The sequence below is a fragment of the Lactuca sativa genome, chromosome 8 (assembly GCF_002870075.4).
Source record: "Lactuca sativa cultivar Salinas chromosome 8, Lsat_Salinas_v11, whole genome shotgun sequence".
In the NCBI taxonomy this organism is placed as follows: domain Eukaryota; kingdom Viridiplantae; phylum Streptophyta; class Magnoliopsida; order Asterales; family Asteraceae; genus Lactuca; species Lactuca sativa.
In genome coordinates, this window is record NC_056630.2 from 132,015,511 (window position 1) to 132,035,998 (window position 20,488).

At 36.2% G+C, this 20,488-nt stretch overlaps 3 protein-coding genes across 3 annotated transcripts; 2 read left to right on the top strand and 1 right to left on the bottom strand.

Moving 5' to 3' along the window:
• Positions 1–1,284: 1,284 nt before the first annotated feature.
• On the bottom strand, positions 1,285–3,665 carry LOC111894233 (probable polygalacturonase). The gene is made up of 4 exons (XM_023890308.3): positions 2,854–3,665; positions 2,338–2,707; positions 2,079–2,232; positions 1,285–1,989 (listed from the first exon to the last, which is right to left on the bottom strand). Exons 1-4 carry the CDS (start codon positions 3,277–3,279, stop codon positions 1,464–1,466), a joined length of 1,476 nt encoding a protein of 491 aa, XP_023746076.1. The 5' UTR covers positions 3,280–3,665; the 3' UTR covers positions 1,285–1,463.
• Positions 3,666–9,914: 6,249 nt separating this feature from the next.
• LOC111894234 (photosystem I chlorophyll a/b-binding protein 6, chloroplastic) lies at positions 9,915–11,206 on the top strand. The gene is made up of 4 exons (XM_023890309.3): positions 9,915–10,190; positions 10,280–10,317; positions 10,396–10,910; positions 11,015–11,206. Exons 1-4 carry the CDS (start codon positions 9,958–9,960, stop codon positions 11,036–11,038), a joined length of 810 nt encoding a protein of 269 aa, XP_023746077.1. The 5' UTR covers positions 9,915–9,957; the 3' UTR covers positions 11,039–11,206.
• A 144-nt stretch (positions 11,207–11,350) lies between these two features.
• On the top strand, positions 11,351–13,325 carry LOC111894235 (uncharacterized). Its single transcript, XM_023890310.3, has 3 exons — positions 11,351–12,552; positions 12,647–12,768; positions 12,850–13,325. The coding sequence occupies exons 1-3, from the start codon at positions 12,420–12,422 to the stop codon at positions 13,171–13,173; spliced, it is 579 nt and encodes a 192-aa protein (XP_023746078.1). The 5' UTR covers positions 11,351–12,419; the 3' UTR covers positions 13,174–13,325.
• Positions 13,326–20,488: the final 7,163 nt, after the last annotated feature.

The following is a 20,488-nucleotide window of genomic DNA, read 5'->3' on the forward strand; positions in this document are numbered from 1 at the left end:
CCCCTCCAGAATATTTTTGCCTTCAACATAGGTTGATTGCACCTCATTAATAACACTTCCAAAAACTTTTTTTAACCTAATTGCCAACAATTTAGCAATTATTCTGTATAATAAACCAATCAGGCTGATAGATCGAAAGTCAACGGATCTTTTGATTTGGCTGCAAGGGAGATGAAAGAGGAATTGCATCCTCTTGAGAATTTACCACCAACTTCAAAGTGCTTTACCAAACCCCAAATGTCATCACGAAGCAAGTCCCAATATTTTTTGAAAAAATTAAAGGTAAACCCGTCCGGTCCCGGGGACTTATCACCACCACATGCCCATACTACGTTTTTTATCTCCTCCAAAGAGAACTCTCCCTCAAGGAATCTAGTGTCTGATTCCGAAAGTTTACGAAAACTAGGGTGTATGAAAGAGGGTCTATTTGGCCATTTTTCATAGAATTTCATCTCGGAGAATTTTACAGCTTCCTTTTTGATTTCTATCGGGTCAGTTGTCCATGAACCATTCGCCATGATTCCATGAATATGATTCTTCCTGTTTCTGTTATTGACATATCCGTGGAAAAAAAAACGAGTATTTTCATCTCCTTCCACTTCTCATTTGATTTTCGCCCTTTGTTTCAGATCCATTGATGTCGCCCTAGCTTTTTCTAGTATTTTACCCCCCCCCCCCCCCCCCCTATTGACTGTTCAACCATTTCTGCTTCCGTTAGTGTCTTTCAGTAAAGTTTTATTGAGACAAAAACAAAGTCCAACTTAACAGTTCCTATAGATATACAAAAGTTAAGAACATGAGAAATTTGCATTCTTTATGTAACTTGAAAATTTCCACTAGTCTTACAGTGTTTTTATATTATGTTTTTGAATTTAAAATTCCTATAGATTCTATTCAGTCATCATCTTCTATCTATTTCTCTATATTTAAACTTAACATATAGAACCCAAAATTCTTTCATTTAGCCTTTCAACTTTCGTCTTTAGTTTGTATGACGCATGCTCTAATTTCTTCTATCAATTGGTAAAATGTTTTGCATGCTTGAAAGTGACATTCATATTGTTGGTATTTCAGATAAAGATGTTAGGTTATGCAGTTCCTTAGTCATTTTTGCTGTAGAACCTCGATCAAAACAAAATTTAAGTGATTTATTTCTTGTATACACGGTTTCAAATCTACCTTTGGTGTGTCATAGTGGATCATCATCGGTGAATGAAGCAAAGGAACACCATGACACACACACACACACACACACATACAGAACAGGTGTTTTGGACAGGATAATACCAAAAAAAAAGGGCCTCTTTTGGCGTTTTGTATAACATTCCTTTATATAAACAGGTATTGCAAATAAAAACCAAGGAAAGCACGATATCAAATTACCAAACCTTCTTCTATATCAACATTTCCTACTATAAAAAAAAAAAAAACAGAAAGGCCCTGAAACGTGAAGGACACCATGGTCAGATATCATAATCTATGTCTGAAGCATTCTCAGATACAGACTTCTTGACAAGTGTTCCTTGTTCATCATAAAGATCAAGATTCTCACATGGTTTTGGAAAGATTGTCCCTATCACACGTCCAGACACATAAGCACACTGAAAAATATGCTTCTTCTTGTATGTAGTCCCTACTGACATATCCCTGAAAGTTACATTCCTAATTGGAATATCTGCACTCCCATGTATCCTAACAGGAACACGCACTCCCTCACCATGGATGGAGGAATAGCTGATTCCCCTGATCACCGGAAACGCCTTCGGGTCAAAACCCATGTCTGGGTGCTCATTGTAATCCGTTTTAATAATTATCCCAACCCTTACATTCTCAAATGTTAGATTTTTATAACTGATGTCTTCAATGTATCCCCCTCTCCCTGCAGCTGTCTTGATTCTAACAGCACGCCTTGAGTTCCACACAAGAACATTCTCCACTCTCACATTTGATATCCCACCTGACATCTCACTGCCTATTGATATTCCAGCGCTATCAAAGTCCCAACATTTTTTTTTAAATCTTTATTAGCATCATTGAAGTTATGATTATAACAAATTTGGTAAATTTAGATCTCTCACCTGACCATTGATCGAACAACAAGGTTTCGAATGAGGATATTTTTTGAAGGGCGACCATAAGCAACACCATATTGATCCCATCCACTTTTGATTGCAATGGCATCATCACCAACGCTTATGTAACAGTCTTCTATTAACATATCTTCACATGAATCTATAAAAAAAAAAAAAAAAAAAAAAAGATGATATATTTATTGCAAATCTCATAACTCATAACTCCTATTCTTATTGGGTGAATTCACTATTTCACTTCACTTACCAGGATCTATACCATCTGTATTTGGAGCCTCGAAAAGGGGAGCCAAGATTGTCAGATTTCTTATGGTGACGTTCTTACAATCATAAGGATGGAGGGTCCAAAAGGGTGAATCACGTAAAGTGATATTAGAGATCAGAATGTCACTTGAATACATGATCTGCACGAGGGGACCTCTTGTATGGTTAAGAAGCTTTTGCCGGTATTTTTTCCACCATGTTTGACCCTGTCCATCAATGGTGCCGTTATGCCCTGTGATCACTACGTCTTTCAGATTTTGACCATGGATCAAACTTCCATATCGGGCTCCAGGATGCTCTCTACCATAGCCATAAGAAGGCAAAGGGGGCATCAGAGGCCAATACTTTTCGTCCTGTTAAAACAAAAAATTAAAATAAGTGAACCACAATGACGCAGATTTGACTGATTGATGCCAGCATTCATATGAGCATTAAGAAATCGCAGAGTATTGAATTGAAATAAGAGAAAAGAAAAGAAAAAAGGTTGTAGAACACTCACATCTAGACCAAGTATAACAGAGTCTTCAGCAAGAAAAAGCGTCATATGACTTGTTAAATTAAATGGTGCTGTCAACCATCTTCCGGCGGGGACATTGAGCTGACCACCACCTTTCTTCCCTAGCTTGGAAATTGTAAAAACAGCCTTCTCGAAAGCCAAGGTGTTAACTGTGACGCCATCGCCGACAGCTCCGAAATCGGTAAGATTAAAGACGACGGGTCGGAAACGAGGCAATGGACGAAAAGGGAGGGGTCGCCGGAAAATTGATATACCATCTACAAAATTGCGTTGCCAGATGAAAAGGGATGCGAAAACGACGATCCAGAGGAGTGCGAAAAGGGTCTTGTAGGACGAGAAGAGTGCGGGAAACCAACGGCGGTGGTTGAATCGCCAGATTGAGGGCGATGAACTTAGGGTTTCCACCATAATAGTTAAGATCTGAATAATGGGCTTACCGGCAAGAGATGATGATGATGGGTTATGGGTGATGGAGTAGGAAGGTTGATGGAATACATGAATTGGGAATTGAAGAGGGTTTGTTGATTTGGAAGGTGGTTGTGACGTCAATTAGGTCAAGTTCAGTAGCAGTTGTTGGATTTGATTTTGGGGAAGAATGGAGTGCGTAGGAAGGGACGATGCTGCGTCAGACACAAATCAAACACCATCAATCTGTTCCGGCTATCTCTTTAAGCAACCAAATTACAAGCAAGTTTCTATCTGAATCTTAAATCTTGATGTAAAAATAATACGAATATTCAACAGTAACTCACAAGAATCCTCCAACTAAACAGTAAACCACCAATGTGTTTATAGAATCGTTTCGGTAAATGTTTTAATAGATTTACTATTCGATTCACACACTCAAACTAATGGATTTGGATAACAACGCTTTAGTATTTTAGTGTCAATTCATTGAAGATATCTTAAATTCAACCACAAAATTCGAACTGTTATAATACTATTTTAGATACAACAATAAAATTTGTTGTAAATTTAATTCAAAATAAAGTCTCATAAGTTATACCGGAAATTTAGAAGAACAGCATATCTTTTTAATAAAAGTAAATAAAATTGGTCTTTATGGTTTGTTAAAAACCATGGATGGCAAAATGTTTTCAACTTGTATCAATGGTCCAAAAAGCGAATTTTTTTGTGATTTTGAACCTAAAAATTTGAAAGGATTATTTTATCATTTTAATTTGTTTTTATATATTTTTTTAATCTTAATAGAAATTCATTTTTAATAAAATTAAAAAAAAAATAATAGTAATAATAAAACACTAGGCCTACAACTCATCCACCCCGACTATCCCCATCTCCCCTTCCTTCTTTCCTTCCCTCTTCACGCATCTCCTCTTTGCATCAATCTCCCAACATTCCGGTCGGAGAGCCCTATCCGTGGTACCCCGCCACCTCTTCTCAGCGGTAACTACATCCTCATTCTACCTCATTTCCCCATCTCCTTATCAAACCCTAGTCCTTTTGTTCATCTTCTGTTAACAGTGAAACCACCTACCATCGTCACTCACTCTTCCCCATCCATTGGTAAAACCCCACCCTTTAAAGATACTCCGAAGACGATCATCATCCGTTATACCCACCACTAACCACTATAGTGGTGGGTGTCACATCATCACCACTAAACATATGGGATACCTACTACTAAACACATCACTCCACCTCATTCTTTTAATTAAATTTAAATAAAAAATACATAAAAATCATATAATTTTTTTAAATACTTGTTTTTCATTAATTTAAAATACCAAATTACATTAAATAAAAACTACACGAATTAAAATAAAAATAACATTAAAAATAAAAATTATATTAATTAGAAAAATAACATTAAAAATAAAAAACCTAAAAATACCAAACTTATGATTTGTGTTTTAAGTAAGGTTATTCCATTTTGGGGGATTCTTCAACTTTTGTCAAGTTTTGACATGTCCAAAACGTTTATGATTTGTGTTTTCATATTGCTCAATGCCACATTAACCGGATCGATATTGATTTTGTGTACGTTGTTTATAACAAAGTTGTAAATTTCATTGAGCTTAAAACATTTGACCCTCATATCGTGCCACTTCGAGCATATTTCATCAACATTTCGAATTACACAACGCATTAAACCGTGGAAAACACTTTCAACATTTCTCCAAAAAGAGCAAGACATTTGACCAACGTCTTCCTCCAAAACCATCACCCATGCTTGTGCTAATTTCTCTTCTTCCTCTTCTGACCATTTCTTATTTTTGGGAGGCATGGTTTTTAAAAGATAAAACAACAAAAATGTATGAATATAACTAAAGGGAAAGAAGAAATGCATAAAAATTAAAAAGATGGATGTTGATATTTATAGGTAAATGTTGGAGAAAAAATAAATGAAGTAGCCATTGGAAGGAGATTTAAAGCGGGAAATGAATTGATTAGGCGTTGCAATTTGTTATTCAGAGGACGAAGGTCCACGACCCACGACTAGACACCGGGATGGTGTGCACGGTCGTGATCCGTAGCCACCTAAACCACGACCTCGTTCATGGCCACCATACCGGAAGGCCTTAGGTGCACAAAGATCTTGCGACATTGATCCTCAAGTGCACCGGATCCTTTGGGATTGATCCTCAAGTGTACAAGATCCTCCCACATAGTTGGTCATCCATGTTTTTTCTAGGAAGTTATAAACCCTGATTTTAGAAATAATGACTTGAATGTTCTTCAAATTACTCCCGGATAAATGTGCACAGTAAGGGAGAAGGGAGAAAGGCGGGGGATTTTTCATTTTCTGGTTGTCTCCGTATCTACAAGGAACATGTACTTCAGGTTTCACCCTCCATATTGTTTATGTTTCATATCGAAGCAATAATGAATGATGGATTTGTATATGTATTTGTGTTTCAAATAACAGAGTCAACTAGTGTAGATTATTACAAAAATCAAGTGTAGATTCCACAGATTTTGATTTTAGGGGGTATCTATAATGAACCAGACCCAATTGATACTGGTCTTTGTTTAATTCTTAGATAGTTGACAGGTGGTGTGGTAGTTGTATTTGTTTCCTCTTTTCCCGTCCTTGCTATGTGTATAAACAACGTCGTTGGAGAGGAAGAGCTTCGTCGGAGAGGAAGATAGAGAGAAAGAGAGATGGGGTATGTGTGGCATGGGCGGGTGAGGGGCCCATTCCTTTTTTTCTAGTTATTTAAATATCAAGAAAATGTTAAGTAATGTAAGAAAAATGGAAAGAGTAAAATAGTTTTTTCAAGTTTTCGATGGACTAAAACTATAGAAGGTTTCAGCGTTTGGACAAATAGTGCAAGTTGAAAAGATATTGGATTCCATCCATATTTTTTTGCAAACCATGGAGACCAATTTTGCAGTTTAGTCTTTTAATAATTTAGTCAAAAAATAACATTTCGTCAAAAATAACCAACGTAATCGGAGATGAGCTAACAAGCTTGTGGCTTTGTCAACTCGTATGTGGTTTCGTCGTTGGACACGGTAACTCGTCTACGATTTTGTCAAAAGGGTTGTGGTTTCAAGGCCCATTAGCCAAAAATATTTAAACCTTAAAAAAAGAAAATTTTAGCTCATTTTCACCCTCAAAGATAGGAAAACTCTCTCTCTCTCCAAAAATTATTTATTATCGTTGGTAAAACAAAGTTTATAAAATTTGGTGTTTTTGAAAGCCAAAATATGTTCGTGAAGTGTCCACAACATACTAATTAGACAACACAACTTCATGTCCCAACCGGATCCTTACTAAAATATTTGGTGTGGTGTCACATTTGAAAGTCGCGGGGTAAGAGCAATTCGAGAGTCATATTCTCACAATAATTTTAATTTTTATGTAAAGATAGACTTTCATTTTCTTTTATTATTTAAATTGTATTCTACCTAATTAAATATATATAATAATGTAAAATCGGTTGTACATAATAGTGAAATAGTTTTATAAATAAACTCGAAAGCAATATTAACATATATCGGCAAAACCCACCCACATATATAACTTGTTGCCACCACGAATTGGACTTTGCACTACGAACCCCAACATAAATACATACATGTGTACCAAGTTGTCATATATTCTAGTGCGACACTACTTCTATGTATAGCGTGTTGAGGTCTTCTATAAGTCCTCAAGATTAGCCTTTTAGATTACGCATGTTAATTGGTTTTGTCATGCCATGAGCTCATCAGTGAAGTAACACTAGCCCCCGACCAGTTATATATAGCCAGCTATGATCCCCTTCATTGGCAAGCTATTTAATGACTCGGACTGTTGAGAGAAAAACTTTTGAGACACACTTGAACAAACGTTAGAACAAGTTGTATATTGCGGAATAAGTTAATCTCAAATGATCATAAAGCTCAACAATAATTAGAGGTTAGAGTTATTAGATTGTTAGGTGCATAAATGTAATTGTTGAAAAGTAAGGAAATGTAAATGACATCAAGTTGTATATCAAGTAAACACTAAGCTAATTCGTGACAAGGTTTGCAATCAAACACAAGTCAGTAAGAGTGATCAGCTAAAGTGAAGAAGTCTCAAGGAATTGATCTGAAGGAGAGTTTGAGAGTTTAGATCTTAATAAGTGAATATAAGTTCAAATAAATCTTTTAGAGAGAATATAAGATATGAAAGATAAGAGATGAGTAAAAGAGAGATGTAAGATGTGTATTCAATCAGAACATGAGATCTCTATATATAGAGTCTAAAGGATTACAAGAAAATAAACAAAGTCTAAATCGGTCTTAAGTGGCCATGCAAGGCACACTGGATAAAGCAATGTAAAGTGAAAAGATAACAAATAAAACTAAGTCTTTACTTGATGAAGACAGTTGCGGATGCGGTCGGTGATTACTGTTGAGAAGCTGAATGTAGATCAGGAGATGGCTTCGGATTGGCTAAGTTTAAGAGGGTCACTTTCTTGCTTCAACAATTTCCCCCTAAGTGACCTCTTCAACTTTTCTTTTATCTATCGAGCTTTAGGAATCTGATGAGAAGCCACCAAAACGTCCTGCTTCTCCGAGCCAAACAACTCTCCTAGAGATTTCAAAACTCTTAGTTTAGAAGGAGAGCTAAGGGTTTACCTTGTGTGACTATATAGGAGGTGTATAGCATCTGTATTTTGGTTGTGATAGTAGTAGCAGTTGATTATCATCTAATAGGTGAGTCTCTTCGCTGTACTCGTGGGTCGAGGGAACCAATACCGACCCATTGGATTATGTTTGTAGGATGCTAACTGTCTTCATGACTGTTGCATGTGTTTGTATGTTTCATATGGGTTGCATCTAATTATGTATGTTATGGGTTGGCCCAATTATATAGACGAGGTCTGATTTTTTATGTTATGGGTTGGGTCCGATTATATGGGTTAGGCCCGATTATCTATGATATGGACGGGTCCCGAATTGCATGGGTTGGGACCGAAACAATATATGTTGGGTTGAGCCCGTTTGTGTTTGATGTATGATATTTTGGGGAATGCACTAAACTTTTATGCTTACGGTTTCATATTTATGTTTCAGGTATTTTCGGTTCCAAGGGGAAGAGTTCGGCATGATTACATCGCATCCATTAGTGTTTCGCACTCTATGATTTGTTTTATACTCTGATGACTTTTGATACATTTTCTTTATAGTTTGATTGAGTTATGGAATGAACGAATGGTTGTTTTGGTTGACTTAAAAAAATTACTTAGTATTTTTGGGACGTTACAGGGTTGATCTGATTATTGTTTTTCCAACGAAACATATTTACTAAATAGGCTAAACTCAGGTTAACCCGTTTAAATTTCCACAGACAACCCCTTAAATTAAATAATCCATCAAATAAAATTACATACAATTTAAAAGCTATAATAAAAGTTCAAGTTTGAAAATCATACAATAATAACTTAATAGGCCCATAACACAACGAGTAACTCTTACTTTCTAAATTTTATGCAACTCAACTATCTTTTTTACTAATTCGAATTACAGTAACGATTACTGACCCATGGTTTTTGATAAATAAAAAATAATCAAAATATAATGATCAACTAAATAAGTAATAAGCAAAAAATATTTAAATTTTTTAAACAGGTTGACAGATTTTAAATATATTAGAAATTTCAACCCTAACACAACTCATTTAATTAAACGTGTTAGATGGGTTGACTCATTTAATTAAATGGGTTCAAATCTCAACCCAACCTACTATTTGTTTGATTAGGTTTAGGTTGGGTTGATAGGTTCGAATTGAGATAGTCACCCCTACTTTTTGGGTCATGTGGAGTTTTCAAAATGCTCTCTGTCCGAAACATAATTTGTTTCGGTCTATCGTTTTTACATTCTTTAGTTGGATATCTAATTGAGGTCCAAAGTTTTATTTGGATTGTGGCTTACTTGCATGTACTTAGTTTTTAGTTCTCTCTCTCTCTCTCTCTCTCTCTCTCTCTCTCTCTCTTATGGAGTCTTGTTTCTGTTTCGACTAACCATTTTCCGTTTTTTCTTTTATAAAATCTTTAATGTCGTTTTAAAAAAATTAAGGCTGCAAGGTATGCGTTGAGACCCTATGTGGCATGTCATAATGGCGTTATAGCACTATGAACACCGTCATATGGTAAGAGGTATTGACATCATAACATATTAAAACCGAAGTACTTTCTCTCTCACACACACAGACACTAGCTGCATATATTATATCTTTCTGCTCTTACCATCATGTTATAACATGAGAACCCCTACATTTCATGTTATAACATGTTAGAGTATGATGTAACTAACGTTTTGATGTTATAAATCCACCCTCAAGGAGCCATACCTTGTAGCCTAAACACATTTAATAATTGAAAGATTTTTCTTAATGCTTTTGTGAATTTTATGAATTTCTTGAGTTTTCTACTTTTCCAAGAAAATACAAGCCCATATATTATCCCTAAGTTAAACAAAATCTGCGCGAGTCCATGACTTCGATACACACAATGAAACAAACTCACCGGACCCACGTATCCATCCACACACGTGCCACCATTGGTCATCTTCTTCTTCAATCTCTGCAATTATACTACAAATTATCGACTCCCATTACCATCCGTCTTTTTAAAGAAGGCTATCTCCATGGCTTTCACCATTGCTTCCACCTCCCATTCATCCCTCTCAACCAGGGGAGAGTTGGCCACGAAGTTACCTTCTGTGGGAAGGAGCAATAATCCAAGGTACTTGTTGAGAAGCAGCCATGGATTGAAGCTTAAAGCAGCTAAAGGAGGTGTATCAAGTGTCTGTGAACCACTTCCCGCTGACAGACCTATATGGTTCCCTGGAAGCACTCCTCCTGAATGGCTTGATGGCAGGTCAATTCTTTAACCTCTCACTTCCATCTGAATTCATACATATACACATGCTTAATATATTCTCCTTGATTTTTCTTGATTAATCTTAGCCTTCCTGGAGATTTTGGGTTCGACCCACTCGGCTTAGGTACGCAAATTTCAACGGGTTGTCTTCTTTTTTATGTAAATCTTCAAAGTCGTTAAAGAAAAACTGTTTCTTGATCAGGATCTGATCCAGAAACACTGAAATGGTTTGCACAAGCTGAGCTGATGCACAGCAGATGGGCGATGCTGGCAGTTGCAGGAATTCTTATCCCAGAATGGCTCGAAAGCCTGGGGTTTATCGAAAACTTTTCATGGTTCGATGCTGGGTCAAGAGAATACTTTGCTGACCCAACCACATTATTTGTAGTGCAATTAGCTTTGATGGGTTGGGTGGAAGGTCGAAGATGGGCTGACATGGTCAACCCAGGGAGCGTTGACATCGAACCTAATTTTCCCAACAGGAAGAAACCAAAGCCGGATGTCGGGTACCCCGGTGGGTTGTGGTTTGACCCGTTCATGTGGGGAAGAGGGTCGCCGGAGCCAGTGATGGTTCTTAGGACGAAGGAGATCAAAAACGGTCGACTTGCAATGCTGGCGTTTACAGGTTTTGTATTCCAAGCCATTTACACCGGACAAGGTCCCCTTGAGAACCTAACGGCACACCTTGCAGATCCTGGTCATGTCAACATTTTCTCGGTAGAGTTAACATCTTAATTTTTTACTTTACTTATCTTCTTATGATCAATATATGAGCGATTGGTTTTTCGATCTGTTTAACTTTATGTATATATCATTTTCAGGCCTTCAGCACCCAGATTCAGTGATCGATCGATCGATGCTTTGGTTACTAGCCTTCCTTCAATCACAGTTTTTGTAAACTTGTATGTTTTGATTGAGTTAACCAAGTAGTTAAAACTGTTTCAAATTTAATCTCATATCTGTATACATATGCTTTGCTAATTACAAAAGAAATGTGTTTCATCGTTGGATTATGATTTCTTAGTTGTCAAGAACCCTATTGTTCTGCTTCCATGGACAAGACAAACACTAATAGGCAATAGCCCACTCTTAAAGGTTTGATCATCCCAACCCATTCAAATTAATCCTGTAAGTTTGTTTAATGGATTGCCCATAGCATTACATTTTTTTTATTCAACTTTATCTTAGATCATCTTTCCATGTAACTATTTATAAAGTTTTTTGCTACATGGTAAACACATTAAGAACCACCGGGCATGTTTTTTTGAAGGTCAATACTTAATACAACCATTTAAAAAACTCTAAGACCGACTCTAAATATGCAAAACAGGCTGGACCAGCCCGGCTTGGTCCACAAAAAGCCCAACCTTGGTCGAGTCATGTTCAACGCAGAGCTTAAAAAGCCCTACCTCGCTTGTCTATAGATAGAGAAATTGGCATGTTAAGCCCCGCAAGCTATATTCTAAGGATAAATACAAGAAATAAAAACATATTTTCATTTGATTAATACCTAATGCATACAAATTATTGTATGTGACGTTTTAGGGATATATACAAGAAATTGCAACATACTTGTCTTATCTGAAGTCATTTTTATATTATAATATAGTACTTAATGCCTACAAAATATGTAATATATCTTAAAGATAAATGCAAAAAATAGCAACATACTTTCATTGGAGTTTTATAATATAATCTTACTTTAATTTTTTATATTACAACGTTATACAACAAAATGGATCCAAGAGAAAGCAACTTTTATCCGGTCTATCAACATTATATATGCTCCCAATAAACCATCCGACAATGGCCCTATAGTTGAAAAACAAGCTAAGGTTGGTCTATTCTTGGTGTAAATATCTATATATTATCTGATAGTTATTCTTTTTAATAATTGGAATTCAGCAGTTTTTTTTTTCAATATCTTTATTAAAAAATTATAAAGATAGAGGAGTATAAGTTTGCTTCCGAATAGTCGATTTTGTTATGCTTGATACAAAGTCAAACAGTTGAACTAAGCAAATATACAAAAAAAGAGGGAAAAACAGATTATTAGTCAAAATCACACAACCACCAACGACCTTATTTATTCAATAGCTTTGACATGGTGCATCGGTCTGCTGGTCAGCGACAACTGGTCAAAGTCCCAACAGGTAGTAGGTTGTGGATGTTCTCCTTTTTGCTTTTAACACAGTTTCTACACAAGGAAACAGGCGATCGAAGAAGATGAAGATGGGTCCAACATCATCTCAAGTTATGTCGAGGTTGAACCTGCAACCAAACCCAGAAGGTGGTTTTTACGCAGAAACATTCAGAGACTTTTCCGTTAACCTTTCCACTTCTCAACTTCCCCCTCGATGTAAGTAATCCTACTTCTTTCGTAATCTTTAGTCGATTCACCAACTGTTACAGAAAAGTCTTGATCGAATCTTCTTGATTTTACCCTCAAACAGACAAGGTCGGTCGTCCGATTAGTACAGTCATATACTTCCTGCTTCTAACCGGGAGTGTATCTCACCTCCACCGTCTTCCAAGTGCAGAAACATGGCACTTCTACATGGGTGAACCTCTAACGGTAATTACATCCATCATCTTCTCCAACCGATTTGATTTGTAGCTAGTAAGTAACAATAATTAATGTCATCTTCTGCAACAGATATTGGAAATGTATGAGAAAAATGGAAGTGTCAAGTTAACGACCATCGGACAAGATATTGGGGAAAACCAACGGCTGCAGTATACGGTGCCACCGGATGTGTGGTTTGGTGCGTTCCCTACAAGAGACTACAACGTATCGACGATGGATTATTCAGTCGTGAAAAATGCAGCGAGGGATGCAGAGAAACATTTTTCGCTGGTGGGAACCACGGTTGCGCCTGCTTTCGAGGTCGATGACTTTGTGCTGGCTAATCGTTCTCGACTCGTTTCTTCTTTTCCTGCTCATCAATCGCTTCTTTCTATGATCACACCTTCTGGTTAGAAGGCACCACGTCCATGTATTTTAGGGTATTTGATTTGGATCATGTGTAAATACTAAAATTTAGTCTTCTTGCTTGTAACTTGTTTTACCAAGGCAACATGTGCGGGAATAAAATCGACAAGTTAATAAAAGAACCGGTTTTCTAGTCTAAACCCAAGGTGTACACTATAATTCATGAAATGGTTATGGTACCAACTATCTATTTTTTTTAAGAAAATATCACTCAATTAAATACATGTTGTGAGAAGCTATAGATGTATTTTGTTGTAAATGTGTAACAACATAAATTTCAAAACAATTTTTCACTTTTAAAAATGTAATTTCATTCATACATATTCTCAAATCTCATTGTATCACATGTCAAAACCATAAAAACACATCCCAAGATCAAAACGTATCAAACTCTGATAGTGTGTACTGATCATGCCGGCGCCTTCCCGCGATCCTTACTGGTACCTGAAACACTTAACACAAAACACTGTAAGCATAAATGCTTAGTAAGTTCCCCAAAATACCACATACAACACATATTAGCCACTCTAGGCTATAACTCTGTATGACCCTCTGGTCAAAGTGTCTCAGTGGGACCCTCTAGTCCCATAACTTTGTGGACCCTCTGGTCCTAACTCTGTAAACTCTAAATCACATATAGCACATAATCACATAGATATCACATCATATAATAACATACAACATACTCTGGCACATAACTCTAATTACCACTCTAGGTAAAGTATAGTGAGAAAACACACCTCGGATAACTCAGAAACCCTCGAACTCGGAAATACTGATCTAGCCTCCGCCTAATCACATAAAATAATTACTCGGATAACTCAGAAACCCTCGAACTCGGAAATACTAATCTAGCCTCCGCCTAATCACATAAAATAATTACTCTAATCAATATGAACTTCAAAGACTACGCTAATCCCTTTCTAAGCTCTTTAAGGATGGTAAAAGACCATTCTACCCCTCCAATGGCTCAAAAGTCCAAACATTGACTAAACCCCAATAGTCAATGAAGTCAACTCTAGTTAACGGTCAACTTTGACCAGACTCGTCGAGTGCACTCGGGCGACTCGGCGAGTCCACGCGGGTCCCCTGAATCCTTCTAAGCCTCACTTGGCACGTCGAGTCCCTCCTCCACTCGTCGGGTTACTCTGCAACGAATCGCGGGGCAACCCCGACTCGACTCGTCGAGTCCACTTATGGACTCGGCGAGTTGCTCCCATAACAACTCTCAAATGACCTTCTAAGGTCAGATCTGCTTCTCTAAACTATAGATCTGACTTCCCCACGACCAATAACCACATAAAGGTCGAAACTTGACTCACATGCAATGCACCCAAGGCTTTCCTTGGTGAAATGGCTTCTAAAATGGCAACCTAGTCTCCTTTCCTCCATAAACCAACATAAAGCAGAATGGGGAAGGCTCTCTGGACCTCTATGGGTCCAGATCCGAGGTCTAACACAGCAAGGGACCATAAACCTAACTTTTCAAGCTCTAAAAGGTTATAGAAAACACTAGATCATAGATCTTAACCCAAAACAGAAAGGAAGTTCGATTTGATACCTCAACAGTGTAGATCTGAACTTGAAAACCCTGGATCCACAGCTCCCTTGACCTCCTCTTGCTGGAAACAACTTCTCCTTTGCTAAATCACACAAAAATCGATCAATATGGCCTTATCACTCTCTCAACTCGCTCAAGCTCTCAAGGGGCACTCTCTCTGGACAGGTAGCCGCACAAGAGGACTATAAGGTCCTTTAAATAGGGCTCAGGCTCGGGGATTTAGGGTTTCAGCCCACAGCATGGGCTCGTTGAGTCCCCCCTTTCCGACTCATCGAGTTCGCTCATTAATCCAGTCAGCAAACGCGATCCTACTCGACGAGTCCAAGCGTCAACTCGTCGAGTCCCTCTCTTTTACTCAAATACATGATCAAACATAATACCTGGAAATTCGGATGTTACAAAATGTTGGAATCAACCCTTGAATATCACTCACCAATAAATTCAAAGGATATATGCAGCAGAAAACAAATCTTTCTTAATAAATAAAAATAATTTTATCACTTTTCATTTTTTTATATATTATGTCGCATGTCATTTTATGGTACATTTAGATTAAATTATATCCAAGTGTCATTTTGTGGTTTTTTTTCTATTTTATTAAATTTCATATAATACTTAAATTTCATATCTAATTCATTAATACATCAAAAAACAAATCTTTCTTAATAAATAAAAATAATTTTATCACTTTTCATTTTTTTATATATTATGTCGCATGTCATTTTATGGTACATTTAGATTAAATTATATCCAAGTGTCATTTTGTGGTTTTTTTTTTCTATTTTATTAAATTTCATATCTAATTCATTAATACAACTTTTCTTATAATTTCAAATTTTCTAAATTAAATCCAATTATTTTACTTGTTTATTTATTTAAATTATTAATTTAAACTTAAAAGATAAATAAACACTTGAATTTTAATAATTAAATATTTTATTTTTTTCTTATAAATCTAAATTTTCTGAATTGTTAGATCTTCATGTTTGTTTGTTTTTTCCTTTTTATTAAATCCATGTAATATATGACTTTCACAACAAGTACGAAGATATGGAAGTAATTTGGACTCAAAAGCTACTTTATAATTCATCAAACAAATGGCTAAATATAGCCTACATATATCTAACGGAAGCCAACAAAACAATCTAGAAACTGGCTAACTCTCCTTAAGACTAGGATACTTTACAGACCCAGTCACCCATGTACACTTCCAATGAACTTGGTCAATCACCCTTCATTCAAACTAAACAAATCAAACAAATACTAACTATTAACTTATACATATATCCTGATTTTGCCCGTCAAGATTATCTACCATTCAACCCCATAATCTTGATGATTCTTGATCCGTTTCTTCATCATAGAAAAACTGGTTCTTCCTCTTGTCATAGTTCCTGCATTTTTGTCATTTCTTTTCAAACTTTCGAGTTCCAAAAAAAACCGGTCTCAATCTCATTCCTGCTTATATTCTTCTTGCTTCTTGCTACAGTCGTTCTTGTTTGCTACTTGCTACAAACTCGAAACATTTTACTTGCTATTGTCTGTTATTTACTATAGACTTCTGGCTTGCTACATACTACAAACCTCATGCTTGTTATCTTGTTTTACCTGTGATCACTCAAAAAATGATAAATATTGTTACTTGCTTTTCTTTTCTTGCTACTTCTTTCTTATTTCTACTTGTTTTCTTGCTTATTGATTCTTGCTACCTACGTTTTGTTTCTTGCTAGCTAACATATAGAAAAATTATGTTTCTTCTGGTCACCAAACTTGACCATCCTTGCTTCTTGCCTTCTTCTCTTTCTTACTTTTTTTTCTTTCTTTTTTCTTTATTTCTTTCCAGAATCCTCCGCTGTTGTATCAATCGATCTTCAATTCTTCATGTGATTAACATAAAATCACCCGTCGTCTTCTTCTTTCGTTCTCAGCCCTGCGGCCAAGGGTTACTCCTCCTCTCTTGACAATGATTCTCAAAGTTGATTCTTCTAAACAAGTCCTATGCTCTCTGATACCAAACGTTAGAATCAACCCTTCAATATCACTCACAAATATGACACAGTCATAGGTATATATGTATGCATGAAGTAAATATGGAGATATGGAAGTAATTTAGACTCAAAAGCTACTTTCTAATTCATAAAACAAAGGGATATATATATATATATATATATATATATATATATATATATATATATATATATATATATATATATATATATATATATATATAGACACACACACACACCCCTAGCGGAAGCCAACAAAACAATCTAGAAACTAGCTAATTCTCTTTAAGACTAGGATGCTTTAGAGACCAAATCATCCACGTGCACTTCCAATGAACTTGTCATTCACCCTTCGTTCAATATAAATAAATCAAACAAATACTAACTATTAACTCATACCCATATTCTGATTTTACCCATCAAGATTTCCCAACATTAAATACCTCTGTAATAAGATGTTATTTATGGTTTTTCATGCACGTTTGGTGACTTGTCTAAAATAATGTCTTTTTGGCCAAAACTTGATTAAACTTACTTAAGTGGTTTAAAAATACCATTATCTTCCATTTATATACTATATTTTGCCAAAAACCTAATGCGAGCCCTGAAGAAAAGATACGACCTTCTATTGCTGTCAAAGAAGGATTCAAGCTTCCGAGATATGATTATCAATTTTCAAAATCGTGTTCCAATAGCAAGAAACTGATTTTGATCATCAAATAAAGGATTGACTTGCATAAATGTAACATCCCGAGTTCAAGAGTGCAAATTCAGGGTTCAAAGTGTAAATGTGAAAGAGCAACTCGACGAGTCCATGGGTGGACTCGGCGAGTAGGGTCGCGATTCTGGTCGCGTGTTAAGTGGCCAACTCGGCGAGTCGGCGGCTGGACTCAACGAGTTGGTGTTGTATGGAGAAAACCCTAATTTCGGAGGATGAGCCTTATATAAAGGACATTATACCCTCTCCCCAGCCTCTTTACCCTCTCTTGAAGTCCAGAAAACCCTAGGGAGAGTTTGTGAGTGGTTTGAGAGCATTTGAACCTTGGAGAAGAGAATTTGGAAGAGATCTTGGAGAGTTAAGAGGCTCGGAGCAAGGGGCTTTGCTAGGATTTGGATTTCTCTTATGTTGGAGTTTCCTTTTGAGGTATTATTTCGCTGCTTGGGCTTTTATTCTGCATTTTGAGGTTTTTGGAAAAGATAGCATGTGGTGTTTTGAGTTGGAGGTTAGATCTGAGGTTGCTACCTCATATCTGGAATGGAGAAGGTCTAGAGTGCATTAAAGTCCCTGTTCTTGAGTGATTGGTGAAGCCATCTTGTCCCAAACCCTAACCCTAGAGTGTTATATGCTTATATCTCTTTGGATTCACGTAAAGTTTGCCACTTTACATGATGGATGGGTTGTAGAAGGGTAGATTTATGGTTTGGATCATTTGCATAGCCTGGAAAGCTTCTGTATGGATTAAGATCTAGAGGTACTCGGCGAGTCACAAAGGTGTACTCAGCGAGTTGCTTGAAGATGGGCAGGAACTCGGCGAGTTGGAAGAATAACTCGGCGAGTTGGTTGAAGATAGCCTTGGACTCGGCGAGTCTGGTCGTGAGGTCCTAACCTTCTTTTGGTTGAGCCGTGAATCGGTGAGTCAAGGGAGGACTCGGCGAGTTGAGTGCGAGGGGACTCAGAGTTGTGGGACTCGGCGAGTCTCGGGGTGACTCGGCGAGTTGAGTCGCGGTTTGGGGAAGTTCTGAGCATGGGGTAACAGAGTTATGTGATAGAGATATTATATGATATCTATGTGATGTGTGGCACTGCATTATTTCTATGTGATTTATGTTGTGTGTATATCAGAGTGAGGACCGGAAGGTCCACAGAGCTAGGACCAGAGGGTTCGCAGAGTTAGGGCCCAAGGGCCCATAGAGTTATAGCCTCGGGTGGCTAATATATGTTATATGTGGTATTTTTAGAACTATGCGCCAGTGTATTTGTATGTTGTTTATGTGTTGAGATTTATTGTGATATGTGATTCAGAGTTCTCAGAGTTAGGACCTTTGGGTCCATAGAGTTAGGGCCAGAGGGCCCACCGAGAGTTGGGACTGGAGGGTCCCACTGAGACACACTGACCAGAAGGTCAATAGAGTTATAGCCTTGAGTGGCTAATATGTGTTATAGTGGTATTTTGGGGAACTCACTAAGCTTCGTGCTTACAGTGTTTTGTGTTATGTGTTTTAGGTTTTCTCCGGATCACAGGACGTCACCGGCTCGATTGTACACACCAGAGGAAGCGGTTGTTTTGAAGATCCTGGTTTATTAATTGATTGAACAAAAGAGTCATGTATTTTAATTTATACAAAATGGGATTTTTATGAAAAGTATTAAGGATAAAAGTAATTTTAAATGAAAATTTTGTTTTGAAAAATTTCGGTGTTACAAGAAAGTCATCAAGATCCTATTATTCAACCTTATTATGGATGTTGAAGCTCGATACAACCCTTATACTCTTTGTGCTTGTGGTTTAGCCTCAACGAAAAGGACATCTTGGAAGATGTTAAACAAAGGAAGGATGTTTTAAGGAATCTAAATTTGATGTTTGAAAAAGGGCCAAAATATGATTTTTAGTGGATCGACCCTAAATTTGATATTCAGGTACAAAACTATCATTTTTCAAACATTTACAAAGTTGAAAGATAGTAAGGTATCTCAAGAACTACTATTGCTGTAAACAAGTCCATGTTTAAAAAAGAAATGAGTAAATTAAAAAAATATGAAGATGGAAAAAAATGAAAAAATGGATATTTGTTGTTTTTATTCTTGAATTTGCTTTTTTTTTAAACAAGTTTGCTAAAGAAAGATCAACTTTTTTCACTTTGTTACGTCAGAGGGTATCATGTCATGGTTCTAACTAGGGGTGAGCGCGGTGCGGTTATTAGCCAACACCTCACCACTAACCACAAATGCGGTTTATCCATTTTCAAAACCATTTGGTACAATTATTTTTGCGGTGCGGTTAGAAAGTTATTTTTGCGGTGTGGTTTTGTTTTTTCAGTGTTGCGGTTATTAACCACATTCATTTGGTGCGGTTATTTTGTGTGGTTTTTAACCACAATTTAGAGCTCAAACGGTTTTAAAAGTTCAAACATATTACTTGTAATAAAAAAACATAAGGTAAAGACAATTAATTTAAAATCACAAACAATTAATATCTTAAAAACGTCAAATCAATAGTAATTAACAATAAATTTTTTAAAATTGTCTAATCATATAATTTAATCTAAAAAAACCCACAAAATGATACATTTAGATTAAATTATATCCATGTGTCATTTTGTGGTTTTTTTTTCTATTTTATTAAATTTCATATAATATTTAAATGTAATAAATGCATATCTAATTCATTAATAAAGTTTTCTTATAATTTCAAATTTTTTAAATTAAATCCAATTATTTTACTTGTTTATTTATTTAAATTATTAATTTAAACTTCAAAGATAATTAAACACTTGAATTTTAATAATTAAATATTTTATTTTTTTCTTATAAATTTAAATTTTCTGAATTGTTAGATCTTCATGTTTGTTTGTTTTTTTTTTAATAAACTCATGTAATATATGAGTTTCACAACTAGTATGGAGATATGGAAGTAATTTGGTGTGACATCCCCATTTTTCACGGCCAGAAAGACCGATTTTGTTTATGCTTTATAAAAATCAGAGTACTTCTTTTTATAAAAATGTTGCGGAATTT

Bases quoted from the DNA above. Each gene is read 5' to 3' on its own strand.
- LOC111894233 (XM_023890308.3), bottom strand. From the start codon at position 3,279: ATGGTGGAAACCCTAAGTTCATCGCCCTCAATCTGGCGATTCAACCAC. The intron at 2,708-2,853 runs GTGAGTGTTCTA...TTGTTTTAACAG, and splicing joins CTGTTATACTTGGTCTAGAT to GACGAAAAGTATTGGCCTCT. The intron at 1,990-2,078 runs GTGAGAGATCTA...GGACTTTGATAG, and splicing joins GTTGTTCGATCAATGGTCAG to CGCTGGAATATCAATAGGCA.
- LOC111894234 (XM_023890309.3), top strand. From the start codon at position 9,958: ATGGCTTTCACCATTGCTTCCACCTCCCATTCATCCCTCTCAACCAGG. The intron at 10,191-10,279 runs GTCAATTCTTTA...GATTAATCTTAG, and splicing joins CCTGAATGGCTTGATGGCAG to CCTTCCTGGAGATTTTGGGT. The intron at 10,911-11,014 runs GTAGAGTTAACA...TATCATTTTCAG, and splicing joins GTCATGTCAACATTTTCTCG to GCCTTCAGCACCCAGATTCA.
- LOC111894235 (XM_023890310.3), top strand. From the start codon at position 12,420: ATGAAGATGGGTCCAACATCATCTCAAGTTATGTCGAGGTTGAACCTG. The intron at 12,553-12,646 runs GTAAGTAATCCT...ACCCTCAAACAG, and splicing joins TTCTCAACTTCCCCCTCGAT to ACAAGGTCGGTCGTCCGATT. The intron at 12,769-12,849 runs GTAATTACATCC...CTTCTGCAACAG, and splicing joins ACATGGGTGAACCTCTAACG to ATATTGGAAATGTATGAGAA.